This window comes from Balaenoptera ricei (assembly GCF_028023285.1).
Source record: "Balaenoptera ricei isolate mBalRic1 chromosome 7 unlocalized genomic scaffold, mBalRic1.hap2 SUPER_6_unloc_1, whole genome shotgun sequence".
Taxonomy (NCBI): Eukaryota; Metazoa; Chordata; class Mammalia; order Artiodactyla; family Balaenopteridae; genus Balaenoptera; species Balaenoptera ricei.
The window spans coordinates 1,101,748-1,129,418 of record NW_026777444.1 but is presented as its reverse complement, the minus strand read 5'-3'; the positions used below and the strand labels follow the sequence as shown (position 1 = coordinate 1,129,418).

At 36.3% G+C, this 27,671-nt stretch overlaps 1 protein-coding gene across 3 annotated transcripts in view; it reads left to right on the top strand.

Annotated features, from left to right (window-relative positions):
• PTPN4 (protein tyrosine phosphatase non-receptor type 4) overlaps positions 1–27,671 on the top strand; it is a 182,099-nt gene that overhangs the window by 72,312 nt on the left and 82,116 nt on the right. For 2 of the 3 annotated variants that reach the window (XM_059912035.1, XM_059912036.1), the window contains exons 4-10: positions 4,213–4,255; positions 4,354–4,432; positions 9,251–9,295; positions 9,556–9,608; positions 9,974–10,094; positions 12,702–12,789; positions 23,809–23,897. In XM_059912035.1, coding sequence (XP_059768018.1) covers positions 4,213–4,255; positions 4,354–4,432; positions 9,251–9,295; positions 9,556–9,608; positions 9,974–10,094; positions 12,702–12,789; positions 23,809–23,897 — 518 coding nt within the window. The remainder of the gene's footprint in view (positions 1–4,212; positions 4,256–4,353; positions 4,433–9,250; positions 9,296–9,555; positions 9,609–9,973; positions 10,095–12,701; positions 12,790–23,808; positions 23,898–27,671) is intronic. The other variant, XM_059912039.1, reaches the window with a different exon arrangement.

Sequence of the window (27,671 nt, the reverse complement as noted above, 5' to 3'; positions counted from 1 at the left end):
GTGAGATGTCATTGCTCATCCATTAGAATAGTTAAAAAATTAGAGTCTCACAATACCACATTTTGGCAAGGATGTGGAGCAACTATTAAGAATTGCTGGTCAGACTTTAAAAGGATACAACCACTTTGGAAAGTAGAGTTTGGCAGTTTCTTATAAAAGTAAACATAGATTTAATATATACCTCCAAGGAACCCCTCTTTTGGATATTTATCCAAGAGAAATGAAAACATGTTACATGAAACCTTGTACACAAATGATCATAGTAGCTTTATTCATAATAGCTCATTCCTGAATTAACTTTAACATCTGTCAATAAGTGAATGGATGAAAAATAATTGTTATATTTTTGCATAGTGGAACACTACATGATATACTCTATTATTTCATTTATATTAAATTGTAGAGCAAGCAAAACTGATATATAGTGACTGAAAGCAGATCAGTGGTTGCCTGGGCTTGGGGGACTGGGTACAGAGGGACACAGGGAACCTCTCGGGGTGATAGACAGAGCTTGGCTATGGACATGGTAGTGACGCCCTGTACGACTTGGACTGTGTTATTGAGAACGAGTGGAGCTGGACCCACAGTCCACACTCTGCTTCCCTTTGGCCGAACGGTTATCTCTATTCATTTCTTTACGTTTGCAACTGCTTCTCTTTCCTGGGGCTTTGGGGTCTTCCTGTGCATGCAGAAGTTGAACTGTCAGCCAGAGCTGAGGTGGCTTTTATATCCGGATTTTAGAGTTAAGCCCTTCTGCTGCCTTCCTCTCTTTCAGGATTTCCTCCTCAGTTTTCTGGGTACCCTGCCACTCCTGCCTGAACTCTGTCCACTGACACCTCAAGTTAGTGAGGCTGTCCCCTGCCTGGTGCAGGATTTGAGATTGCTCTCAGGCAAAAAACTGCAACTATAGAACTCTCACCCATTGCAGTTTTTGTTTTTCAAGAATAGACTTAGGTCCGTTTCTTCTGCCTGCTTTTTGTTGCTTTCCGAAGTCAAATATTGTACATACACACAGAATAAAAATGAGTGCCATGAGCAGACAAGAAATGTTAAGGATTTCTTAGAAGATTCAGTGCTTGCAAGGATTGGTGGAAAAATCAAGTAGAGGAAACCGAAAAAAGAATGTAGGAGAGAAATACAGTAGAGGCGGGAGAGTTTTCAGGGAAAGGCAGCCCAGTTTATCAAAACGATTTGAAACAGCTACGCTGCTTAGCCCTCCTGTCTTCTCTTTCCCTGGTTCAACGAGGGCAGCAGGTGCAGTTCCCTGTGGAACAAATGTGTTTGTGTGTTTGGGATGAAGGTGCAGAGAACTCATTTCTTCTTAGTGATATAATGAATCTGCCTTGAGAGTCCAAGTGAATCATTTGGAAAACTTTTTACAACTAGTAGGACTTAAAGCTGAACAAACAAATAAATATCAATAAATTTCTATATATCAATTAGGGAACATAATCCAACAAAATAGCAAATTAAATAAGTTTTCTTTTAAAAACCCAAATCCATTGAATATCTATGAATAAACTTTTGACATTAGGGGTGTCAAAATCTATAGGAAGAAAACTGTAAAACTTTACAGGAAGAGATAATAGAAGACATAAGTAAATGGAGAAATAACACGTTCAGGATGAGGAAGACTCATGGCTGTGCAGATTTCACTGGTAAAGTCAGTGCAGTTGCTAGTTAGAATCTGAACTGAATTTTGGGGTGGCGTGAGTGGAGTTGACCCTGTGACCCTCAAGCTCATCTGGCTCCATCTTTGTGGTTTAAGCCAAGAAGCTACGTCCTACCTGACTGACGTCACTGAGGAAGTCTTGCATTCCCCAGTGCTTGTTAGTGTCCTCCTAGCCGTGCCAGCCTCACACACCTACTTGTGTGTGTAAATATGTCTGCATTTCTGCTGAGGAAGGCAGGCTTTGGGGCGTTAACTGGTCCCAAATTTCGATTTTAGACAGACATTAAAATAAATGTAATTTATGATTTTTTTTCTAGAAAGTATGAAGGAAAAAATCACTAGATTGATAGATAGATGGGTGAGACTATGGATAAATGGGTGGATACATAGGGGGAACAGATGTGTTAAGTAGGGGTGAAAGCCATCTGATTATGGGCACAGAAACAGATTCCCCCGCCCCGCTGAGTCATTCAGCAGGGTTAGTCCTTCACCAGGTATTTTTAGTAGATGTTATATGCCATGTTCTGTGCTGGGTACTGACCCTTCAGCTTTGAATAAATCAGATTTTATTCCTTACCTTAAGGAGTTCAAAATCTAAGAAAGGAGATAGGCAATAAAAAAGTAAAACAAATATGTTGCAATTAAGAAAATGTTATGAAGGAATTTAATGTTCCTTACCTGAAGGAAAATAACTAAGTAGATAGGAGCTTTGTGACATACGATACTTTTGATAGGGCAGTCCATGAAGGCCTTTCTGATGAGGTGGAATTTAAGCTGAGACTTAGATAACGAAAGACGTCAGCCATGGGAAAAGCCGGAGAAGGACATTCTGTGCATAAGAAAGCTTAGAATTGAAGGCCCCAAGATGACATCTTGGGGAAACAGAAAGGAGGCCATTAAGTTGGAGCTCAGTAAACTGAGGTGGAGGAAGTGAGGAGAGAAATAACACATGATATCACTTACATGTGGGTCTGCAAAAGGGTACAAAGGGACTTACCTATGAAACAAATACAGGTGCAGAAAACGAACTTATGGCTACCGGGGGGGGGGGAGTAGATTGGGAGACTGGGATCGACATGTACACACTAGTACGTATAAAATAGATCACTAATAAGGACCTGCTGCACAGCACAGGGAGCTCTACTCAGTGCTCTGCGGTGACCTACATGGGAAAAGAATCTAAGAAAGAGTGGATATATGTATATGTTAAAAAAATTGTGTTAGACAGCCACAGATTTGGAACTGTCAAAACTGAACTGGACACCTATTTTGATTGGTATTTTAAGGCTTCTGAAACTTATCAGGAGTCTAAAATTGCCTCTTTGAAATATACATTTTTAAAATTAACTGAGGCAAATAAAACATTAAAGAAAGACCAATAGAAAAAAAAAAAGGAAGTAGGGAGAGACCATGTAAGCCACAGTAAGGCCTTTGGACATTACTCAATACATTGAGAAATTATCAAGAGCTGTTAAGCAAAGGAGTGAGCCTTTCAAAAGACTACTGTAGCTTCGGGGCGGGGGGGAGGGTGATGGTAAGAGGCAGAGGCCGCAGTTAAGAGGCTGTGGCCAGGGCTGTCCCAGAGACATGGACGGTGGCAGAGTAGATGGTGAAGAATTATTCAATTCTAGGGACGGTTTGAAGGTAGAATTAGTTGGATTGGATATGTTGGATGTTATGGATAATGGAAAGGAAGGATTCATGGATGACTTTCAGCCACCTGTTACTGAAATCTGTTTGTGTGCTCTGCATGGAATCAAGTATGGGTGGTAGGAGGACAGTTTATAAGTAACGATATGTAAGCTTATATTTGTGTAGTGCTTTGAAAATACTGCCACGTCTGTCACCTCATTTTGGATTCTTTAATTTTTTTAACTGAAACGTTGGCAGTTGAAATGTTTTCTGAATTTAGTTATAGTTCTCCTGAAATAGAGCTTAACTGGCATTCAGAAGTGTCGAGACTACTTGGAATTTTCATATACAAAAAGCAGTCCTTCCCCAAACTAAACATTGTCTCTTAAAAAATTAGTATGGGGTGTTTTGGGGGGGGGTATTTTGTTTTTTGTTTTCTTTTTTAAGGAATAGAGTAGGAGTTAAAATTTTTCATAAGAGTAGATTTTCATGATGTGTAGTTAAATTTTGTCTGAATGAGAGCATAAAGCCAAGCATATTTTTATGAAAGATAGAATTTTAAAAACTTGATAGACTATTACATAATATAGTTAAATTAACAGAATCACTTCATATTGCAGTGATTATTAAGCATTTTTACTTTTGGAATAGAGGTTATTGTACACTATATAACTTAATGAGAAATTGAAATCAAAATCTTAAAGCACAAGTACATTCAATACTTTCTAGCATAATTTTGTTATATTTGATATGAGTCTGTAATTTAGTGATTCTTTTCCCCCTACCTAGGCCTTTTCAAAAAATGCATTAATTTTTAGCATTAATCTTCAAACGGAACAGATTTGTAAGAATTGATGTATTAGTTCCTCCAGGAAAGAAGAAATCAGTCTTATTTATTTATTTTTCAGAGGTGGCTGGATCCAAACAAACCAATAAGGAAGCAGCTAAAGAGTGAGCAAACATATTTATTTGATGTTATACAAGTATACTTTATAAAGATAAAGGACTAATATAATCTAATTAATTAGAACTGCTTTTATTAATTCTAGGAGGATCTCCTTACAGTTTGAACTTTAGAGTCAAATTTTTTGTAAGTGACCCCAACAAGTTACAAGAAGAATATACAAGGTGGGTTTTTATGGAGCATGTTGTTACTTGAAAATATTGTCAAAACTATTATGAAATTTTGAAATTAATTAGGTAAAAATAGATTACCATGACATCATTCTGAGCTTCCCTGCCAGCACACAGAATGGGTTCTAGGTGCTTCAAGATAAGTTTCCTCCTCTGTTGGATGGCTGGGAGGGCTTCAGGAGATTGAAACCCCAGGGCCACCCCATCCAGCCACAGGCAGCTTCCCGAGCCATATAAATATTAACTTTTCTACTTGTGAAAAATGGTTCAGAAGCACTGCTGTAACTAACTGAAGTAATTAGATGATGCTGCAGTTGTATTCAAGGCATTCTGCATAGTGAGAATTGTGTCTGCTTTTTTTTTTTTCTTGTAAAAATATATTCTATATATACGTTATTTCCATGGAGGAGGACATAGGCTTTATAAACGGTACACCATGAAGTGTAGGAGTGCTGCACTTTACAGCGCACAGCAGGCATCTTTGTAAAGGGAGTTGGCAGAGTGCAGTAGCACGGTCAGGCCTGTAAGTGCCCACTCTACTGGCCGTTGTAGGTCTAATATTAATTTACAGTTAGTTTTGTTGTCCCTTCTACTTGACAAAGTATACACAAGAATGACCCAGATGAGCGTTTTGGTAGTGTGTAAATGTTAGGTGAACTGTTTAAGGTGGAAATAGTGGGGAGTAATCACAGTGTGGTAACTGTCATTGTTTAAAAAAACCTGAGTGATAACCTTGTGTATTGCTTGAAAGACAGAATTAGTCATTAGTTTTTTAAAAAAAAGATAGAATTAAAAATTAGCATATTGGGGCTTCCCTGGTGGCGCAGTGGTTGAGAATCTGCCTGCTAATGCAGGGGACACGGGTTCGAGCCCTGGTCTGGGAGGATCCCACATGCCACGGAGCAGCTGGGCCCGTGAGCCACAACTACTGAGCCTGCGCGTCTGGAGCCTGTGCCCCGCAACGGGAGGGGCCGCGATAGTGAAAGGCCCGCGCACCGCGATGAAGAGCGGTCCCCGCACCGCGATGAAGAGTGGCCCCCACTTGCCGCAACTAGAGAAAGCCCTTGCACGAACCGAAGACCCAACACAGCCAAAAAATAAATAAATAAATAAAGTAGCTATAAAAGTAAAAAAAAAAAAAAAAAATTAGCATATTATACCTTCCATAAGATATAAGAATATAGGTCAGACTATATTCAGAATTACTCTGAAAGATGGGTGCCAAATTAAGAATCTGCACCTAAAGCCACCTGTAGGTAGGCTCTTAGATGGTAATGTATTGGTTATCCTTTAGAATACTGTGGTGAAGTGGAGAAACAAAGAACTTTTGAGAGTCCTTTTCTGTGTGTTTGTTGGGGGGCAAGGGTGTTATCTTTCTTCTAACAGGAGAACTCAGGAATATAGATCTGGGATTAGGCAGTCCTAACATTTGACCCTAATAACGTCCAACCTAATTTATCTTGAAAAGCAAAGTTGTATCATATGATTATTTAATTTAATATTGTAGCTCTTAGTCAGGTTTTGTTGTTGTTGTTAAATAATTCAAATAACAAGATCTTTTACCTTAAATAATTCTCAGTGGAGTCAAACTTTCCCTAATTTTGGAGGAACTTCAAGGAAACTACTCTCAATTACTGAAAATTGTGAATTATAAAGGATTTTAAAATGCATTTTTTACTAGTACTTGTAACTTGATTAATGAAGTATTCCATAATATATATTTATGTAATTAGATTTTTAAATTATAAGAAACATTTGTAAATAAAAGACCAATAATTTTTAATTGGATTTCTAATGTATTTAATGCTCATGAAAAGTTTAACATAAGCAATTAAAATATTGTCAGTTGTAGCCATATTCATAATTTATTTCACTCAAAAAACTGTCTTTAAATTTCTTAATGAGCTTGAATGTGTTGGTTCTTTTATGGCCTGTGTTGAAAACATAACCAAGGAATAAATGTGTCTCACTGATAATTAAAGTCAAACTATCTTCATGAAGTAGAATAAAGTAAAATCACGTTTGGTAGAAATTGAGGAATTGTGCTAAGTCCATCAGTCTAGAATATTATCTTTGTTCTCACTAGAAATAATGCATTATTTCAAAAATCCTTTAGAATGGAATGTCCTGGAATCTTGCAACTGGCGTTGCTTAGTAATATGGAGTGAAGGGCCGCTTTTAATTTTTATCACCATTGTGTACATCAAGGATTCTCTACCCTGATTACAAGTTAGAATCACTTACAGGGGAGCTTTAAAACGTGCTGATGCCTTGGCAACACCCCTGGAAACTCTGATTTAATAGGTCTCAGATGGGACCTGGGCATAGGCTTCCAGGTGATTCCACGGTTAAAAAAATACTCCTTTAAAACTTCAGTGCTTGGGTAGGCTTCTTGTTATGGTCATGATTAGTAGTAGGATACCCGTAGCCACAGTTAGTGGCTAAATTTTAAGGACTAGTTTAAACCCCACAAAACAAGAAATTACTGCTACGCCTCCTTGCCTTGAGATTCTGTTTTGGATTAGTGGTAAAAAAAGAAAGTAGTTACAGACCTTTCATCAGGTTAAATGTCATTTGTATTAACAGGTGCTGGCGAAATTAGAATTGGCGTTTTCTTAGGAGTCATCAGAATACAAATAACATTTCTTTCTAGTGCTTTTTAGTGCTTAGGTGTACTCAGTACATAATAGGTGTTTAGTACATGGTATGTTATTGTATTATTTTTACAGCTTAAACATATTTCTGCATTTAGCTCAATCATTAATCTACCTTAAAGGTCTTAATTGTCTTTAAAAATTGGGCTTTTACCACCATATTTAGGGCCCCTGGGATACATATACCAGGCAAGTGATATTACTTCCTTTTTACAAATAGAGAAACTAAGGCTCCACCCAGTTTTAAGTCATTTGCCAAAGATGACAGGCTGGTTTAGCGTAGGACTTTCAATTCCGGTTTCTACTCTATCAGTCCTTACTGCTCAGTGTGTACATCAGATTCAGGAAACGTAGGTGTTACTTGTGTAGGATTTACAATATTATGTCAAGGATATACACATTTCAATCCTAACTATAAAACTTTCCCACCAGGGGACTTCCCTGGTGGTCCAGTGGGTAAGACTCCAAGCTCCCAATGCAGGGGACACAGGTTCGATCCCTGAGCGGGGACTAGATCCCACGTGCCACAACTAAGAGTCCACATGCCACAACTAAAGATTCTGCATGCCACATTGAAGATCCCAGCTGCCACAACTGAGACTCGGCACAGCCTAAATAAATAAATATTTAAAAAAAAAGGACTTTCCCACCAGAAACCTTTAACTTTTAATTATGAAGCTAAGTAGGCCAGATAGAAATATGTTGTCTTGGATTGAGTACATAGATAATAGTGTAATACTATGTTTTAAGCCTAACAGAGAGTTTATGTACTTCATTCATTAATATATGAAGCCAGGGTATTTGTATCAGCTTTTTTATATCTGATTCTCTGAAAACCTTAATTACATTCTTTGGTAATTTGAATATTGTCATGGAACTCTTTAATGACTTTAATCAGCTAAACAACTAAAATTTTAAATAATTTTTGGCTCTTGGAGTATGTGTACCTTTTTTAGTGGGGTGAGATGAAGGTCTTAAAATTCTCTGTTTAAACATTAAAAGCCACAGAATTTTACCTTCTGCCAACATGATACAGCACAGGTGACTTTACCCAGGCATTGATAAATCTATGAGGGGATGACTACCCACTAGCAAGGACAGAAGGGGAGTGCCATCTTGTAAGCAACTTCAGCATTCTTGTTATAGGATACTTACATTTTTGTTGGTTTTAAAGGAAATTGGGTACTTGGCAATTTTAATAGTAGGGAATAGTAGGGCAATAGTAGGGAAAGGAACTTACCTTTTTTTTCTTTTATCTTTTTTTTTTTTTTTTTTGATCAAAGAGAGCTTTCTTAACCCAAATGAAGATGGAAAGTGCTTTTCTACAATTAGCAGCTTCCTGCTGCCTGATGATACGGTGATCAACACATAGGCCTGTCCTTGCAGCTGGCTTCCTGGCTCAGCTGAAAGAGTGAAAGAGTGATTTTCTTTAGTTGCTACTGTCAGCTCTTCTATGTCTCTGACTTAAGTTTTCTGTGCTTCCCAGTTCTACTTTCTGCATACACCAATCTTTAGAGTATTTGTTTTTTTGGTTTTTTTTTTGGGGGGGGGGCTCTGCATTGGGTCTTCATTGCTGCGTGCGGGCTTTCTCTAGTTGCGGTGAGCAGGGGCTACTCTTCGTTGTGGTGCGCGGGCTTCTCGTTATGGTGGCTTCTCTTGTTGCGGAGCACGGGCTCTAGGCACGTGGGCTTCAGTAGTTGTGGTTTGCAGGCTCAGTAGTTGTGGCGCGTGGGCTCAGTAGTTGTGGCACACGGGCTTAGTTGCTCCGCGGCATGTGGTATCTTCCTGGACCAGGGTTCGAACCCGTGTCCCCTGCATTGGCAGGCGGATTCTTAACCATTGCGCCACCAGGGAAATCCTACTTTAGAGTATTTCTTCCTAATCTCCCTCAGTCATGTAATTCTTAAATTCGTGGAAGTTTTATAATAGAAGCTAGGGAAACAAAATATAAGTATCAAATTTCATTTATCAAAGAATTCTAAATATTTGGATTCATGTATTTATGAAAGTTTATTTTAAAATATCTTTACGTGGGCTAGTATGCATATTATAAAAGCAAATACTTAAATATTTCAGTTTTATTTGTTAATGTAAATATACAGTTTTTAAAACTCTAAATGTTATAATTCCAGTAAACGCTATCTTTTTTTTTTTTAAGGTACCAGTATTTTTTGCAAATCAAACAAGACATTCTTACTGGAAGGTGAGCTGTTTTAAGTTTTTAGTAATGGGCTTTAAAAATACTTCCAATTCTGTAATAAGTAGTTCATGATCATTGCAAACAGATTGATTATCTACTGAAAGATGGCTACATGTAGCATGAATTCCTTTCATCAGATAAGTTCATTACTTAATAGTTAAAATGTAAGTCACACAGAAACTTCAAGTGTGAATAGTATAATATAAATTATAGTGCTTTTAAAATTATTGTGTTTAACCTTGAGTTATTTTCTGTTTTATTAGATTGCCCTGTCCTTATAACACTGCTGCTCTTTTGGCTTCATTTGCTGTTCAGTGTAAGTATCAGCCCACCTTTGGGCCATATAGCATATGATTGCATGGTCTCTGTTGGTAGTACATTGCCTTTAATGTATGAGTTATTTAAACATATGTTACTATGCAGAAAAAAGTGACTACACAGAAAGTGTAATGAAACATCCAATTAGTTAGCACTTACTTTGATTCCTGAAAATAATTTTTCTGAAGTTGTTTAAGACCTAGGAGAACGTTGAATGTGTTGTTAAAATTTGCTTAAATGGTAACAGTAGAAACAAATATTTTACTTCCAGAAATATAAAGGAATTCTTGACATTGCTGATTTGGCTATAAAACTTAAAAACTGTGTTTATTGAAGTGTGAATATTTTCTTTCCATTTATTAGCTGAACTTGGAGACTACAATCAATCAGAAAACTTGCCAGGCTACCTCTCAGATTATTCTTTCATTCCTAATCAACCTCAAGATTTTGAAAAAGAAATTGCAAAACTACATCAGCAACATACGTAAGGATTTATTTACTTTTCTGCTTACTTGATAAACTTCTTAATGGCATCTTTTCTAGAGAAATGTTTAAAATTATTTCTAATGTGATTACTTAATATAGAACAGTTACTATTATATAAAATAGTATGATTACTGTAAAGAAATGTAGGTAATCTATACTAAAAAAATCATAGACTATATGAGGCTTGTTTTCATGTCTGTTAAGAAACATAAAGCTGTATGTAAACAGACATGTATTGGCTATTATACAAAGTCGCCAGTTCTTTAAGAAGGAATTTTAGAATATTAATAATATGTTCACAATATACAGTTCAATCTACTTAGCAGTTCTTTCTTAGTTTTTAGCTGTGTGAAAGGAATCAATTCTGTTTGGTAATGAGCCAAGAGAAGAAAAGGAACTTTATGTAGTACTAAATTAATAAAAAAAAATTCTTTTAAAATAGTACCATTTTTTCATTTATAACAGTATTCAACTTTGATATTTTATGAATCTGATTTTCTGTGACATGAGTTTTCAAGAAGAGGTTTATTGCTTTGAATAGAAAATCGTATTGTTTCTTGGTTCAGAGTTCAGTTTTGCTTTACCATACAATTCAAAATACTCATGGAGGAGCTAAGGCGGTGTTACATATTGGCTGAGAATCTGAACTAGACTCTAAGAATCTGAGCCAGACTCATTTGGCCTCGTTTGAAATTCTGATGAGGCTACTTTACTTACAATCTTGTAACCTCAGCCCAGTCACTCTATGTCTGTTTGTGTTTCCTTACATGTAAATTGGGGATGATAAAACTATCTACCTCTGGTGTTATTATAAGGATTAAGTGAGTTTATATATACAAAGTACTCAGAACAGTGCTTGGCACATAGTAAGCGCTGAAGAAATATTAGCTCTTATTAATAAGGAAACTCACTGTCATTCGGTAATGGCCCATGTGTCTACAACATGTTGGCAAACTATGGCCTGTTGCCTCCTTTTGCGTGGTCTACGATCTAATAAAAATGGTTTGTACATTTGAAATAGTTGAAGAAAATCAAAAGAAGAAGAACATTTTGTGGCACATGAAATTTTGAGAAATTCCACTTTCAGTGTCCTTACGTGAACAGTCATTGGAACACAGATTCCCTCATTGGCCTACACATTGTCTGTGGTTGCGTTCACATAACAGCAGAGCTGAGTTGTTGCAGCAGAGGCCATATGGCCTGAAAGCCTGAAGTGCTTACCAGCCACCTCTTTCCAGTAAAGGTTTGCGGACCCTAATCTAAAGCAAGATTAATGAGTGAGAATTTTAACAGACCGGCTTCATGTGGTATGGGGGCTGTTTTGGTCTAAAAGCAAATGCCATTTATTATGAAAGTTCTACACATTGCATATCTGAACCAAGGGTTTGAAGATAAACCAGATTTTTAAAAAAAATTTACCAATAATGAAAAGTCTGTTCTGTCAGGACAAAGTTTGTACATTTCACAAGGTATTTATTACATATTTCTATTTGCTTTAAAGAAATGGTTCTGCAAATTTTTAAAGAAAGAAAAAATAGAATCATCCAGTTTATAATGCAGGAGGGTGGGGAAGAAAGTAGAGTATTTATTTAACTTAACTGAATTTTATAGAAAACTGAAGTATATCTCCTTTTTTTTGAGGAATCCCATTTTTATGATCATACGTTGGCAGGCTGCTTGCTCCCTTTTCTGATATCATTCATGAATGAAGGGTGATATCTTTGCATTTTTAATTTGTTGCTTTTGCTCTGCTATAGCCTGATAATATCAGATAACCAAGGTTGTTAGAACTGTATATAATACAGCCTTTTTAAAGGCTTTGCACTTACAGTAGTAGTTCTCAAACTTGTGTTCATAAGAATCACCTGGAATATTTCCTAAACATAAACAATTTGGACCCATTTATTCTATATCAGTTTCTATAGAACAGTACATCTGAAACTACCTGTGATGAAAGACCAGTTTTCCCCTCAGTCTCTCATGGAATGATGCTTCTGAAAAATATAATAAAAATGAATTACTAGAAAAATAAAATGGAGAAATAAACAAAGGCATAAAAAATTACAAGTACTTTTTTGTTGTTAGATGCAACAGACATAAAATTACTTTGCCAAAGTGCTACAAAAGGCTGTGACACTCTCAATTTCTGTTCTTGTTATGAGTCAACACCTGTCTGTGCACCACACCCTGAGAAGCCCTGCTCCAGAGCTCGCCCCGGAGACTGCATGTGTCAGAAGCATGCTGTGTGATTAAAATGCACATATGGAGTGTAGACCAAATTTTGAAAAATATTTGTTTTAAGTTAAGTCTGAGAGTGGCTTTGTAACACCCGTAAGTATAGCTTAGAACTTTAAAAAGCTGGTGCATTCTTGTGTTTCTGGAAAATAAGAAAATATTGTACAAAATAATAATTTGTGTTACTGAAATGAAAATGTACCCTCCAGAAAAGTTAGATGTTACTGTACAGAACTAAGAGGAGTACTCGTGCATGGTGTTTTGTAAAATATTTAATCAGAATGCTGAAAATTTTCTAGATAAATAGCCTTCTTGTAATTTGGTCATATTTGTGATTGTTATAATTTTTAACCTAATGATGTTTTTACAGAGGCTTATCTCCTGCAGAAGCAGAATTTAATTACCTGAACACAGCACGTACCTTAGAACTCTATGGAGTTGAATTCCACTATGCAAGGGTAAGTGAAGAAAATGCATTTTGATGTTGTTGAGTTAGGCACCATTATTCAGCAAAAAAAATTTTTAATGCTCTGATAGGATTAGGCAGCAAATGGAACAGTGAGTGCTGCCAGCATAGTCGCAGTCAAAATTTCCTCTGAATATAAGTATTTTCACAGTCACAATCACTTAAGATTCAATACCTGACAAGAAGAGTGGTTGAAGTGGATTTTTCATGTTATTTTTCTTCAAGGTAGTGTGTTATGTTATAAGGATAATTTTTGCTGACCATAAGAGACAGTACCTTTAGAATTTTTATTTTGCAAAATAAAAACTTACAGTGGGCTTCCCTGGTGGTGCAGTGGTTAAGAATCTGCCTGCCAATTCAGGGGACACGGGTTTGAGCCCTGGTCCAGGAAGATCCCACATGCCGCAGAGCAACTAAGCCCGTGCGCTGCAACTACTGAGCCTGCGCTCTAGAGCCCAAGTGCCACAACTACTGAAGCCTGTGCGCCTAGGGCCTGTGCTCCCAACAAGAGAAGCCACCGCAATGAGAAGCCTGCACACCGCAACGAAGAGTGGCCCCTGCTCGCCACAACTAGAGAAAGCCTGCACACAGCAACAAAGACCCAATGCAGCCAAAAATAAATAAATTCAACAAACAAATTAAAAAAAACTGTTACAGGAAAAGTAATTTGTATTTTTAACTTTTATGAAAATCGTTATCATAAAAGATGCTTTCACCTCACTGAGGCCTGTATTACTACACTCTTTTCATCATTTAGTAACATCATTATAAATTTTTATTTATAAAGCACAAAATCAATTGTATTTACGTATTTTGGTTGCCCCCCCTCCCACCCGCCATGCCTTTGTTAGGATGGAATTCTATAATCACTGGCTTTTCCTGTACAACACCCTAACTTTTTTTATTTTTTATTTTTGGAGGAGATTAAGCTTTTATTTAGTTTATTTTTTTGATTTAATTAATTTATTTTTTATACAGTGTGTTCTTATTAGTTATCTGTTTTATACATATTAGTGTATGTATGTCAATCCCAATCTCCCGATTCATCCCACCACCATCCTCCCCGACTTCTTTTTCATTGTGTCAATTTGCTGCTTCCAAAAGAGTGTTATCCTCCTGCCATAAGCATATTTGTGAGTGACTATCCTTCATTTGTGTGTCTCTTCACCTAGATTCCTTCTCATGATTGTTTCATCAAGAGATTATATTCCTTTAGAAGTACCTGAAGTACAGCTATTCTCTATACCTAATGAAAAGTGGAATTATAGGTAATCATCAGTTTAATTGGTGATAGGTTTTATATTTTCTTGGGACAAACTACTAAGCCTAATATGGATCCCAGCCTGAAAGGGAGTTAAGTTTTCCTTAGATAGTTATTTTTAATTTATTTTAATATATAGACATATACAGACCCATTCCTTTTAAAAAACCAAATGACTTGCTTTCCTCACATGACTGGATCTGGTAATTCTGAGCATTTGTGACTGGGAAGTCTGTCTGTTTCCATTTAAAATGTTTAAGTCCCCCTTGAACTTCTTGTGCTCTTTAGAATGAGCCCTTCACCCTCCCTCCCTCTTTGCGGGCTATTACTTTTGAACATGATTCTCCAAAGGTAACATAGTGGTCACTAGATTTTGGTTTTATTATAATACAGTTTAAAACAAATGGAACTTTAAATATGTATACTAGACTATGGTTAACGGTAAAAAAGACCACTGAAATCAGTCATTTTAGTGCTAAACAGTTTTCTAAAGGTGGTTTAGACTGCTATCTGTTATCATTGACTGCTGTCAATATAATACAAAGAATGTTAGACTTTACTTTTTGTAACTTAAGTGCGTGGCTGGATCGCATGCATAATTAACCGTGTCATTGTTTATTGATTTGTCTAAGTTACGGTTTTTTGTTGTTTAAATTATTAGATTGTAAAACTCTTTCTCAGAAAGCCATAAATGTAGAGTGCCAAATTAAAGGAATTTAAATTTTAAATATTTTGTACAGACCAAAAAAAAAAAAAAAAAACCCCACAAAATAACCCAGCTAGGAAAAGGTGTTTCTGCTGTATGTGGATGTGGAGAACTTCAGAAAATGTGCAAATGTTCAGTGAACATGATGGGAAGTTTTGTAGCCTCGGGAACAAAAAGGACAAAAGGTAGAGGGGAGAGGACACATAAAGAAAATACTTAAGTTTTAATTGAATATCACAAGCAAAAGTATGTTTGAAATAATGTTTTATTTTGAAAAGCAAGGTTAAGATCTTTTCTCTCTGCCTCCAGAATGTAGGTTGAAAAAATTAGAGTAGAACTAAGTTATTTATAGCAATCTGCAAGATGCAAATAAGTCTTAGAACCGTCATAGCAGTGCATCTGTTATGTGCCTTGCACAGTGTTGGCACTAAGGATGACTTAGTGAACAAAACATCGATAATCCCTGCCCTCATGGAGCTCACAAGATAGTGAGGGGAAAGAATTAGAGCATGTATGAACAGTTAAGTATTTGAGAATATGAAGGGGCAAGTACAGAATGCCATGGGACCCTGTGGCAGGAACTTCTAATCCAGCCTGGGAGCAGAGGGTAAGGAAGGCTTCTTAGAAGTAATTTACTGAAGCCAGAAAAATTAATAAGAATTAGCCAAGGGAGTAGTTTTCACCATAGAGCCATCAGGATGAAGGAAGACCTGAAATCAAGAGAGAACATGGCCTATTTGAAAAAACAAAAACATTTAGTACTCCTGGAAGATTATATGAATAAGGGAAAAGGAAACTGTAGAAAAGTAAAGAATGAAGGACAACTTCAGGATAAGGAAAGAAAAAAAGATTTGAGGGCAGGGTGCATGGGAATATTTGTTTCTTAAAATAACATCATAAATGGATTTTTTTCTTGGCGTTCAGTTGTATGAGTTTTAACACATGTGTAGGTTCATGTAACCACAAACAGAAACAGAGCAGTTCCATCCCCCCCCCCCCCAAAAAAAAGTACACTGGCTCGTGCTGCCCCTTTGTAGTTCAGCCTCCTCCTTACCCCTGGTTCCTGGCAACCCTGGTCTGTTCCCTGACTCCGTAGTTTGTCTTTTCCAAAATGTCTTGTAAATGGAATCCTGCAGTATGTAACCTTTTGAGACTGGCTTCTTTTACTTATAGTAATGCATTTGGGATTTATCCAAGGTACTGTGTAGTTCAGTAGTTTATGCTTTTATTGCTGAATTGTATTCAGTTATATGGATGTACCATGGTTTGTTTCTCCATTCACCCATTGAAGGACATCTGGGTTGTTTCCAGTATTTTTTGTTTTGTTTTGTTTTGTTATTAATAGGCCTACTGCAGACATTCATTTATAGGTTTTTGTGTGAATTTAAGTTCTCATTTCTGTAGGGTAAAAATCCCAAAGTGGGATTTCTGGGTCATATAACAAGTGTATACTTAGCTTTATATGAAATTAGGGAATTGTTTTCTAGACTGACAACCACTTTGCATCCCCACCAGCATCTTTGCAAGTTCCAGTTGTTTTACATCCTTTTAGCATGTGGTACTGTTTTGTTTTGTTTCTTTTTAAGGTTTTCTGATAGGTGTGTTTTATCTCATCGTGGTTTTACTTTGCATTTCCTTAATGACTAATGATGTTGGGTATCATATCTTTTCTTTGATGAATGTCTGTTCAGGTGTTTTTCCCATTATTTAATTTGTTCTTTTCTTTTTTTACTCTTGTCTTTTGAGAACTCTTTATATATTCTAGATACACTTTTTTTGTTGGATATGTGATTTGCAGATATTTTCCCCACTCTTTGTTTTGCCCTTTTGTTCTCTTAACAATGTCTGTCACAGAGCAAAAGAAAGTGATAGATTCTCATACCCCTTATTCAATCACTGGTGGAACAGACATTTTAAAAATCAGCATAATATAGATTTTAGCAACATAGCAAACTGTAGAATACTGTATCTGACAAGTTTGGAGTACACATTATTTTTAAGTATGCAGAATATAATTTCTGTTCATGGTACATTTAAGCTAAAAACAATAACAAAATGATGACTTTAAAAATCCTCCAAGTATTTGGAAATTAAGAAATATACTTCTAAACAAGCCATGGGTACAAATACTATCATTATTTCTACCCAACAGCCTCTGTGCACTGCTCTCAGACTCCTAGAAAGAATAATAATTAGTTACCCCTAAGTTTGTGGTTAGGATCAATTGATAAAATAACGGATATCAAATTAATCTTGAAAATATAAAATAATTTGAACATATTAAATTAATACCAAGGAACATTGTGGGAGCTAAATTTAAATATTCATAAAGAATTTCTGACCTCTGAAAATGGAAGAAGCACTATGTCAGGAGTAATTGTTGGCCTAAGTAACTTGTTAAATGAATGGCTTGAGGGCTCACTAAATTCCTATCATCTTTACTAGAAAATCAGTCAATATTTATTACACTGTGAGAGTGGAATAAAATAGCATAATAGAGCTATACGATATCTATACCGTAGATCTTCAAGTTTAATCTCTGTTTTATAAAGAAGTTAGCATGATATAAACTCTTTGTTTTCCTAAGAAACTGATTCCTGGTTATCTAGATGTAAATGTAATCACAGAAGGCTTGGCCTTAGGTTTTTGGTTAGGTTATAGGATGCTCTAAATTGACCCTAAAACAGTTCTACCCAAGTTTTGGGCTTAATTTTGAATATCTTATTTCCATAGGTGTTTGTAATAATGAAGATAATTCTACTGAAAAATAACTTTTGCCCTTCAAAGTTTCAAGAAAAGGAAAGCTTAATGATGCTATTTTGATTATTCATTTATTCATTCAGTGAACATTTTTTGAGCACCTTCTATGTTGCAAGTCCTGTTTATAGACACCATGGATACAGCAGTGAGTAGATAAAATCCTACCCTCATGAAGCTTGCATTCCAGTGGGCAAGACGGACGAGAAGCGAATAATTGAGTACCTTAGAGTACATAGTGTGTGATTCCATGGAAGTAAAGTTCAAGAATAGGCAAAATACCAGTCTATATCAGCAGAAGAAGTCAGAACAGCAGTTCCCTCTGCAGGGGTGTTACTAGCTGGGAGGCGCCTGAGGGAGCCTTTTGGGATTTGGAAAAATGTATATGTTGGTTTGTGGTGGTTACATGTAAGTGTATATACTCAAGTTATGCATGTTGTAAAATTTTGAGTTGTACACTTAAGATTTGTGCATTTTACTGTATATTCTACTCAGTTTTCTTATGATTAATTAAAAGGTAATGTATCAGATTGTGGTAGATGCTGTGGAGAAAAATTAAGGTGAGAAAGGGGAGTGAGACAGCCAAAAATGGGGGTATCAGAGAAGGCCTTACTGAGAAGGTGAACAGACATGGGGGCGTCCTGCAGATATCCGTGGGGAGAATGTTCTAAGCAGAAGAAACGGCAATAAAAGGCCATGAAATAGTGTGCTTTGCACCTCAAGGAACAGCAAAGAGACCAGTATGGCTGGTGCAGTGAGCTGGAGTGGAGTGTATTGACAAGGTCCAGGTGGACCAGGGCTTTATAAGAATTTTACAGACTTTGGCTTGTAATTATAAGCAAGGCCAGTTGAGGGTTTGAGGAGATAAAAGACATGGTGTGATTTACATTTTTTTAAAACGTTTTTTGGCCGCGTCGTGTGTCTTGCGGGATCTTAGTTCCCTGACCAGGGATCGAACCTGGGCCCCTGCAGTGGAAGCGTGGAGTCCTAACCACTGGACCGCCAGGGAAGTTCCCCAATCTGCACGTATTTTGAATATGGAAGTGACAGCACTGACTGATGTATTGGCTCTAGGGTGTGAGAGAAAAAGGATTCAAGGAATGATTCTAACGTTTTTGGCCTGAACAACTAGAAAGATGGAGTAACTTCAGTAATTTGTAACAGTCAGAGAGAAGCAGATTTGAGAGGGTGGGTCAGGAGCTAGTCTTGGGACGTGCAATTTTAGAAGACTTCTATCAATCGAAATAAAAGAAGGCAGGCAATTCAGTATATGGAACTGGAGTTCAGAGGCGAGGTCTGGACTAGAGCCATACATTTGGGAATTGTCAGCTTACAGATAATATTTAAAGCCGTGACACGGGAGCACTGAAGGAACATAGCTAGTAGCAACTGAAGATTAGAGGTCCTCAGAGCTGGAACACTTCAAATTTTAAAGGTTAGATGAGGAAGAAATAGCCATTTAGGTAGAAAGAACGCCTTTCAGAAAGAACGCCTTTCTTTCTGTCAGACACTTGTGTGTCTTTGAAGCCAAGTGAATCAGGTGTGGTCAACTATGTCAGATGAGAATTGGATTAGAAATGTGGAAGTTATTGTAATATTACCAGTATTGACTTTGTAATAGCAATTTTGGAGCTATAGTGATGGCCAAAGTCTGATTGATTAGAGAGTATTCAAGAAAGACTGTGAGAACAGTAATTTTGAGAGATTTTACTGTACAGGTTACAGATAATAATCACAGGAAACACCTTTATAGCATTTACTATATGCCTGACAACGCTTCTTAGGGCTTATGTATATTAATCTCATTTAATCCTTAAAACAGCCCTGTGAAGTAAGAGTATTATCATCCTTACTTTCCAGATGAGGAAAATGAGACACAGAGAAGTTAACTAATATAATCATATGATATCTGTTTCTGTTTTAAGGTTCTTTGAAAACCTTGTTTTTAACCTGCATATATTTGAGGACTTTTGGACATATTTGTTCGAATAATCAAATAATTTAAAAATACAATCCTTTGAAACAGAGAAAAGAATCTCTTCTGTACAATAGAGCTATATATATGATTTTCTCTGTGTCACCCTAAAATATTCAGATCACACAGTGATTTTCCATATTCTGCTATGTGCTTTTACTCATAAGGACCTGTCTAGACATAGCATTTTTTTTTCTTTCCCCTTTTTGATTCTTTTGTATCTTTATGAAAGTATCAGTAGGTCATTACTTGTATTCACTTTCACTGAATAATTTGAGAGCACATACACTGCTAGACCTATATAAGGCACACAGAAATATTTTTTTAATTATTAATGAGTGTGTATTATGGCTAACTTTATACCTAACTACATGAAAAATATACAAACATAATAATTTTAAACTAATGATATATATAGGGGAAAATCATAAAGCTAAAAGGTAAAAGTGAAAACAATTCCAACATATATTACAGAAAGTTTTTTAGTATTCGTATTTTATAAAGAGTTCGCACAGTAGAGCAATTTTTTAAAACATGTAAGTAGAAATACAGGAGAAACAGAGGTGAGCATGTTGAAGTGTGACCCCTTAGGAGTGCAAATGTTAATATGACTATAATACTTGACCACTTCCATTTCTCCGACGCCACTCTTTTTTTTTTTTAATTAATTAATTAATTTATTTATTTATTTATTTTTGGCTGTGTTGGGTCTTCGTTTCTGTGCAAGGGCTTTCTCTAGTTGTGGCAAGCGGGGGCCACTCTTCATCGCGGTGCGCGGGCCTCTTACTATCGCGGCCTCTCTTGTTGCGGAGCACAGGCTCCAGTCGTGCAGGCTCAGTAGTTGTGGCTCACGGGTCTAGTTGCTCCGCGGCATGTGGGATCTTCCCAGACCAGGGCTCGAACCCGTGTCCCCTGCATTGGCAGGCAGATTCTCAACCACTGCGCCACCAGGGAAGCCCCGACGCCACTCTTTTTATAGAGGTGTTTCAAATAATGTGTTCAAAGATTTTTATTACAGCATTGTTTGTAATATTAAAAATTTAGAAATCTCTAAATGAATCAACAGAAATGGTTAAGAAATTGTGATAAATCCATATTTTGGAATAATATGCAGCAGTTAAAACTGATGAGTTAGAGGTATATATATTGATATGAAAAGATATTTACAAAATGCTAAGTGCAAAAGAAAAATAACGCAATAATATATCCCAGTTTTTGTTGATTAAAGAAATTGTGTGGTTATAAATACTACATATTTATATTTTGTATATATAAACAAAGATCTAGAAGAATATACAGTGGTCCCCCCCTTATCCATGGTTTCTGTTTCTGCAGTTTCAGTTACCTGAGCTCAACTGGTCTGAAGATACTAAATGGAAAATTTTAGTGGCTTTGTGTTATTATTGTATTCTTACCATGTGACTGCAGAGAGACTCGAATGGTTAAGTGGTCCTAGCGCCTTAGTGGAGAGTAGAACCGTGGTCTCCACCAGAAGGGAAGGGAGGGCACCGCAGGGCAGCGTGAATGGACAGTTGAGGCATGGGTAGAGAATATTAGAATATCTGTCCATAGTCCTCCTAAATCTCATCCTGTTTACATTGCTGTTTTTTAACATGTTGTAAAATAAAGCACATATACCCGTGTGTATATCGTAGTGAACATCTTTGTAAATACTACGCAGGTCAGCAGTAGGCTTTAGCCAGCCATTCCAGAAACGCTTTTTATACACTGTCCCAATCATAGCCCCTTCCTACATTGTTCTTCTGTGGTTTTATCACCCAGTGTGCCTTCCTGGATACTATAATTTGGTCTTGCTTTTTGTTTGTTTTAACTGAATAACTTTAAATGTCTTTTGATCCCTTCTTCCCTTACCGTTCCTTAGAATGTTCTTGTTAAAGAACTGCACCATTTCACCTGTAGTTTCACACAGTCTGGACTTTGCTGATTACATATTCATGGTACAATTCAGTACATTCTGCTGGGCTAATGAAGTTTTCACAGAGAAGGTGGACTTGATCTAGACTTTGGTTAGGTTTGATTTGATTCATCAGAGAGACATGAAGAAGAGGTGAGAACAGCATAAATTAAAACATGTAATTATGGGTACACAAAACACGTGGAATGGCCTGATGGGAAGCAGGTTTTTACTAATTATAAAGGGGGAAATGAAATGGGATGGGGTGGTCGTTTCAGTGCCAAGCTAAACAGCGGGAGGTATTTTCCTACAGATAATAGAGGTCCATTCATTCCACAAATGGGTAGGCCTTTCTACATCTAAGAACCTGAAAGGGCGCAAAACAAAGGCCCTGCACTTTGCTACTTAGGTTCTAGTGAAGAAGAGAAAAAATAAACAGATTAAACAAGTCAATGTATAGCGTTATATTAGGTAGTAATAAGTGATAAGAAAAGCATAAAATAAGGTGGTCAGCGTTCATTTTTCTGCACACTGGAATTAATAGCATTTGTATCCATAAAGGACATAATACTTATTTTCTTGCATTCTCTTGCCCAACTCTGGCAATACCTTGGGAACTGACACTTCAGTCTAGATAGCTATAATTTGAGAATTTGAATTCCTAGATATCCCTGCAGTGTTTTTTAATGTTTTTCTACCAGCATAGCAGCCTGACTGCTTTACGTATTTATTGAGTTTTGTATATCTCTTTAATGGCATTGGTTCTTCTCAAGTGCTTGGTGGTCCTTGGTTGTGTACTTCTTTTGTATTTGTGATTCTTAGTTCACTTGATCATGCATGATGCTTGTCTTTACTGCGGCCTGTTTTAGGTGCTGGAGGAGGGAAGGAAGGAACTGCCAGGTAGAATGTGCCTATAGTTTGCTTTTTTCAGTTTTGGGTTCTCCATCCCTTCTGGGGATCACTCTATTCCTGTCCCCAGTATCCACACTTGCTGTTTTAGACAGGCTGCACACAATTCTGTGTCCTGTAGCTCAGTCTAGATTGTAGGGTTGATAGGAGCTAATTATCTTTCCTGCTCCCTACCTGATCATCCTGACGGTAATTTGAGGGTTCCCCTTGGGCTGTGGTTTTCTGGAATTATTTTCTCTCCATAAATCTGATCTTATCCACTTTGTCTTCACAGACTCCTCAAAATGTCTGGCCCACTGATTACATACCTTTCAGTGTTACGGATTGTTTTCAAGTGTTAGGGGTTTCTTCTGTTTTCATGTATCTTCTCTGATGTTTTATGAGACTGAGAGCAGGAGGGGTAACCGGAGCATATATTAAGTTGCCATCCTTGAGGCTGGGCCAGCCATCTTGATTCAGACTTCTGATTGATGTCCTTTGAACAGTGATTTAAGACTCTGATAATAGTGTGCAGTGGTGCTGGTTATTGCAGAAGAAAAGGAGCAGCCAGACAAATTAACATACACTGCTATGTTTGGCCACTTACTACATGTTAGCTTACCTAACAGGCTAATTTAGTAATATTTCATTTAATTAGACATTATTGAAACTACATTTTAAAGGTTTTTTTCCTAGGGAGACAATTACAGAATCTTGATTATATTTTCATCAATTAGTTCTATCTTCTGATCACATAAATGCTAGGGATAAAAGCATTATTGCTATATTAGTTTGCCTGTAGTATGTTTCAAGTCAAGAAGCAGAGCTATTTCAAGACTGATTAGCAGCTGAGAAAAGTTTTAATTCCACTCATTCTCTTAATAGTGCAGGTCAGCTGTTCACGTTGGATCAGTCAGCATGAGAACTCACCCGTCAAAGCACAATTCAAATTTCCTTCTCAGGAGCCTTCCAAACTCTCCAACAATTGTCCCCACTCTATACTCCCATAATGTTTTTGTTGTATTATGTCTGTTATAGAACTTCTCATTATATTGGAAATATTATTTTATTACAGGTTGCCCTTCACCAAACTCTGAACTCCAGGTTTTATTCACTTTTGCAATCCTACCACCATATTTACACAGTAATTGGACCTTAATAGTTTTAGAAATGGAAAGATGGGTACTAACTTATCATTCTATAAGATGAGAAGGTCTTTGATTTTCTATATCAAAGAGTCAGTCCCATTTATAAACTGTGGGAAATCCTGAAATCATTTTTGCTTTAGATTAATAAATTTTAATAATGCAACATTTACGTTTGATTTGAAGTATGTCCTTTATTTTTATGATGTAACAGTTACCATATGGATTTGTAAATATTACTCAGTTAACTGTTGCCTTTGATGAAATGTCACACTGTGTAAAAAAACTAATCATATTTTTAAAATATATCTTTAACAGTTTATTTTAGATTTGCCATTTTCTTTTTTTTTTTTATTTTTTGAAGGATCAAAGTAACAATGAAATTATGATTGGAGTGATGTCAGGAGGAATTCTGATTTATAAGAACAGAGTACGAATGAATACCTTTCCATGGTAAGAACTTCCATCAATACTTTTGCTTTTACCATTATATTACCAAATACAATTCATATTAAAGAAAGTGGTTGTTGAGCTATTTAATGTTGTCATACAACTTTGTCCACTTACTTGGAATCTACCAGAAGATACCAAAATAATTGAATTATTTGTTTCAAAAGTGTCTTAGTTTAAAGAAAATACTACTTTGCGAATTTTTCTCTTAGACAATCTCTGAATCTGTACTGTAGTGTAATAGCTAATATTGTCATATTTACTCTGCGTCTCACACTGTGCCAGTTGTTTTGAATACAGTACTTCACTCAAATGCATTCAGTGGGTGCTAGTTTATTAGTTGGAACATGGGCATGGTTGCCGCAACAAAGGCCCCTTATTACAGTGGTTTAAATTGGTACTAGGGAAGTATGGTGGCTCCATGGGGCTTAAAGCTCATGTTTCTTTTGTGTTATTGCTCTGCTGTCCTTAGCATGTTGTCCTTGTCCTCACCGTCCAGTGACTCACTCACCGTCACTTCTGTATCCCAAAGTGAGGAAGAAGGAGAAGTAGCATCTGCCATTTCCCTTTAAGGGGATAGCGTGAAAATTGTAAAAATCATATTGATCACATATCCCTTGTGTGAATATCATATAAGTAACTCGGGTTTTTAAAAATAAACACAATGATTTTCTCTAGGGGAAGAAACAAATACAAAGGAAGTATATTGTATCAATCTGTTTCTCTTTATATCTCCTAAAAGAATTGGTCCAGGTTTTTCAATATCTCTGATTATTATTTAATAGGTTTTTGTAATGAGTCACTTATATAACACTAATAGAAATATGATAACTGACAGAAGCTATTATTTTAGAAAATTGCCACAATTACGTTGAGAAAATAAACATAAATTTCCCCAATAGGTCACTATCTAGGAAAACATGAAATACAAAATATAAAATTGATGAAATGAACTTCATCAAAATTAGATATTTTTGCTCTCCAGAAGACACTGTAAAGAAAATGAAAAGGCAAAAATGTCTTTTATAAAATACATATTTGATAAAGGACTTATCAAAAAAATGTAAAGGACTCTTATAGCTCAGTAATAAGACAACTTGATTAAAAAGAATAGGCAAAATATGTGAATAGATACTTCCACCAAAGGAGATATACAGATGGCAAGTAAGTACACAAAAAGATGCTCAGTCATTGGTGAAACACAGATTAAAACTGCAGTGAACTATTACTGTTCACCCACTACAATAGTTCCAATTAAAAAGAATGATAATACCAAGTAATGGCAAGGAAGCAGAGCACCTAGAAATCTCATATATTGCTGGTGGGAATGCAAACTAGTAGACCAACTTTGGAAAACAGTTTGGTATTTCTTCAAGGTTAAACATAGATTGACCATATAATCTGGCAATTCTATTCCTAGATATTTACCCAAGAGAAATGAAAATACAAGTTTGTATAAAGATTTGCACACTGTTTTCATAGCTGTATTATTCATAACAGCACAAAACAGAATTCCAGGTGTCCATCAGTTGGTGAAAGGACAAGCAAATTACACTTGCAATGGAATACTGTTTAGCAGTGAAAGAAATGAACTGTTTTACACACTAAACAATATGGGTGACCCTCCCCTCAAAACATTATGCTAAGTGTAAGAAGCCTGACACAAAAGATGGCGTACTCTTTGTTTCTATTTATATGAAATTCTAGAGAACACACAGTATAAAGACAGCAGACCCTTGGTTGCCATTGGAACATTTTCAGGTGATGGAAATTGTTACATGGTGGTTTGGGTGGGTGGTAGTTACACAGCTGAATGCATTTGTCAAAACTCATTGATTTATTTGCCTAAAATTGGGATATTTCATTTTACATATAAATTATACCTCTGTAAAGCTCATAAAAGAAAATCAAAGGTCATTTAGTGTTTCATCTCACATCTTTTAAGTTCTTCCTATATAATTCAAATTGTGTTATGTTCAGAGGAGAATACAAAACAGTTCAAGACATGGTCCTTGCCTAAAAGTGGGCACATAAAAATTAATTACAAAACATAATAAGGCAATTTGTAAATTAAATGCTTCAGAAAAGATAGTTACAATTGTTGACTTTCATAATGGTAGATGTGCATCTTCAATTTTAATACTTTTCTGATTTTACTAAAGACAGTTAAAAATACTTTTTATTAATTTTACATTTTCTATAAATGTCAAAATCAGAAATAAATTCTTTTCAGGTGATGTGGTTAAAATGATAATCTAAATTTTTCTGTATTTTCAAAATTATACAATAAGGATTCTAGAAGAGTTTTTGACAAATTACTTTGGAAACACCAAGGATATAATTTCACTAGGGAAAATTGTAATGGCCCTGTGGTATTTGAGATGGTTTTTAAAGGATGAATAGAAGTTTCTTCAGTGAGGAGGAAGTATGGAAGAGGTATGTGTGTATAGAGGGTTCAGTCAGGGAATTCGGGGTAAAGGTACCAAACATTTGCAGGCGCCTAACAGTAAGAAAGGACGTGGCAAGTTGAGGAGATGATGGGATATTTGGTTTGATTTTTTTTTTCAGTTGTCTTCACTGAGGACAGAAGCAAGGGCATAAGAATTTAAGATACTGTTGCTTAGGAGAGAAATTAGATTCAGATTGTGAAGGATCTTATATATTCCATATGCTGAGGAGTTGGTGTATTATTTTATTATTAAATATTCTTGAAGGTAGTTTCATGTTGAGAAATAGAACTCATGTTTATAAGTCTTTATCACACAAGTTAGGTTAAAAAAAAGAATGTGAGCATTTAAGATATTGATTGGGGCTTCCCTGGTGGCGCAGTGGTTGAGAGTCTGCCTGCCAATGCAGGGGACACGGGTTCGAGCCCTGGTCTGGGAAGATCCCACATGCCGCGGAGCAACTAGGCCCGTGAGCCACAATTACTGAGCCTGCGCGTCTGGAGCCTGTGCTCCGCAACAAGAGAGGCCGCGATAGTGAGAGGCCCGCGCACCGCGATGAAGAGTGGCCCCCACTTGCCACGACTAGAGAAAGCCCTCGCACAGAAACGAAGACCCAACACAGTCAAAAATAAAAATAAATAAATAAATTAAAAAAAAAAAAAATCTCCACTTGCTTCTCTAGGAGGTCTTTAAAAAAAAAAAAAAGATATTGATTGGAAAATACTATATAGTATTCCTTTAAATTTTTATTTTCAAGAATTAAACTAAATAGATGGGATTTAAAGTTGTTGAAGCTACTAGATGTACATCATCCTGGAACATAAGGATTTCTTCTGATCCTAACTACTCATAGCAGTACATACTACAACATTAGGAGTACATTTATACATATACCACAAATTGCCATGATTAAAGGTCCAATATCAATTGATTTCCAAGGAAAATCAGTCATTAAGTTCTGTGAAAATCATCAAATACATGGTTTACTTTTAGTTCTTAAAGTATGGATCTATTTTCGCAAAAGCAACATACTTATTAATACTACATGTGAATAAGGGACCATTTCAGCCTCATCATCTTTATTCAAATTAGTGTTCGTAGAATTGCCGTTGCCCTTAAATTGATATTTTAGCAAAGTATTGTGTAAGTCTCCTTGAGGAAATCATAAAAATCACTTGATAAAAACTGATTATGATTACAGCTCGGAATTACCAAATTTCTACATGAATAAGGAGTTTTGAGTAGAGGTGGACGTTTTAGAGCTGATAGTTTTATAAGATTAATAAGGTAGGAAAAAAATCACTCATGGATTTTAATGCATTTTATCTGT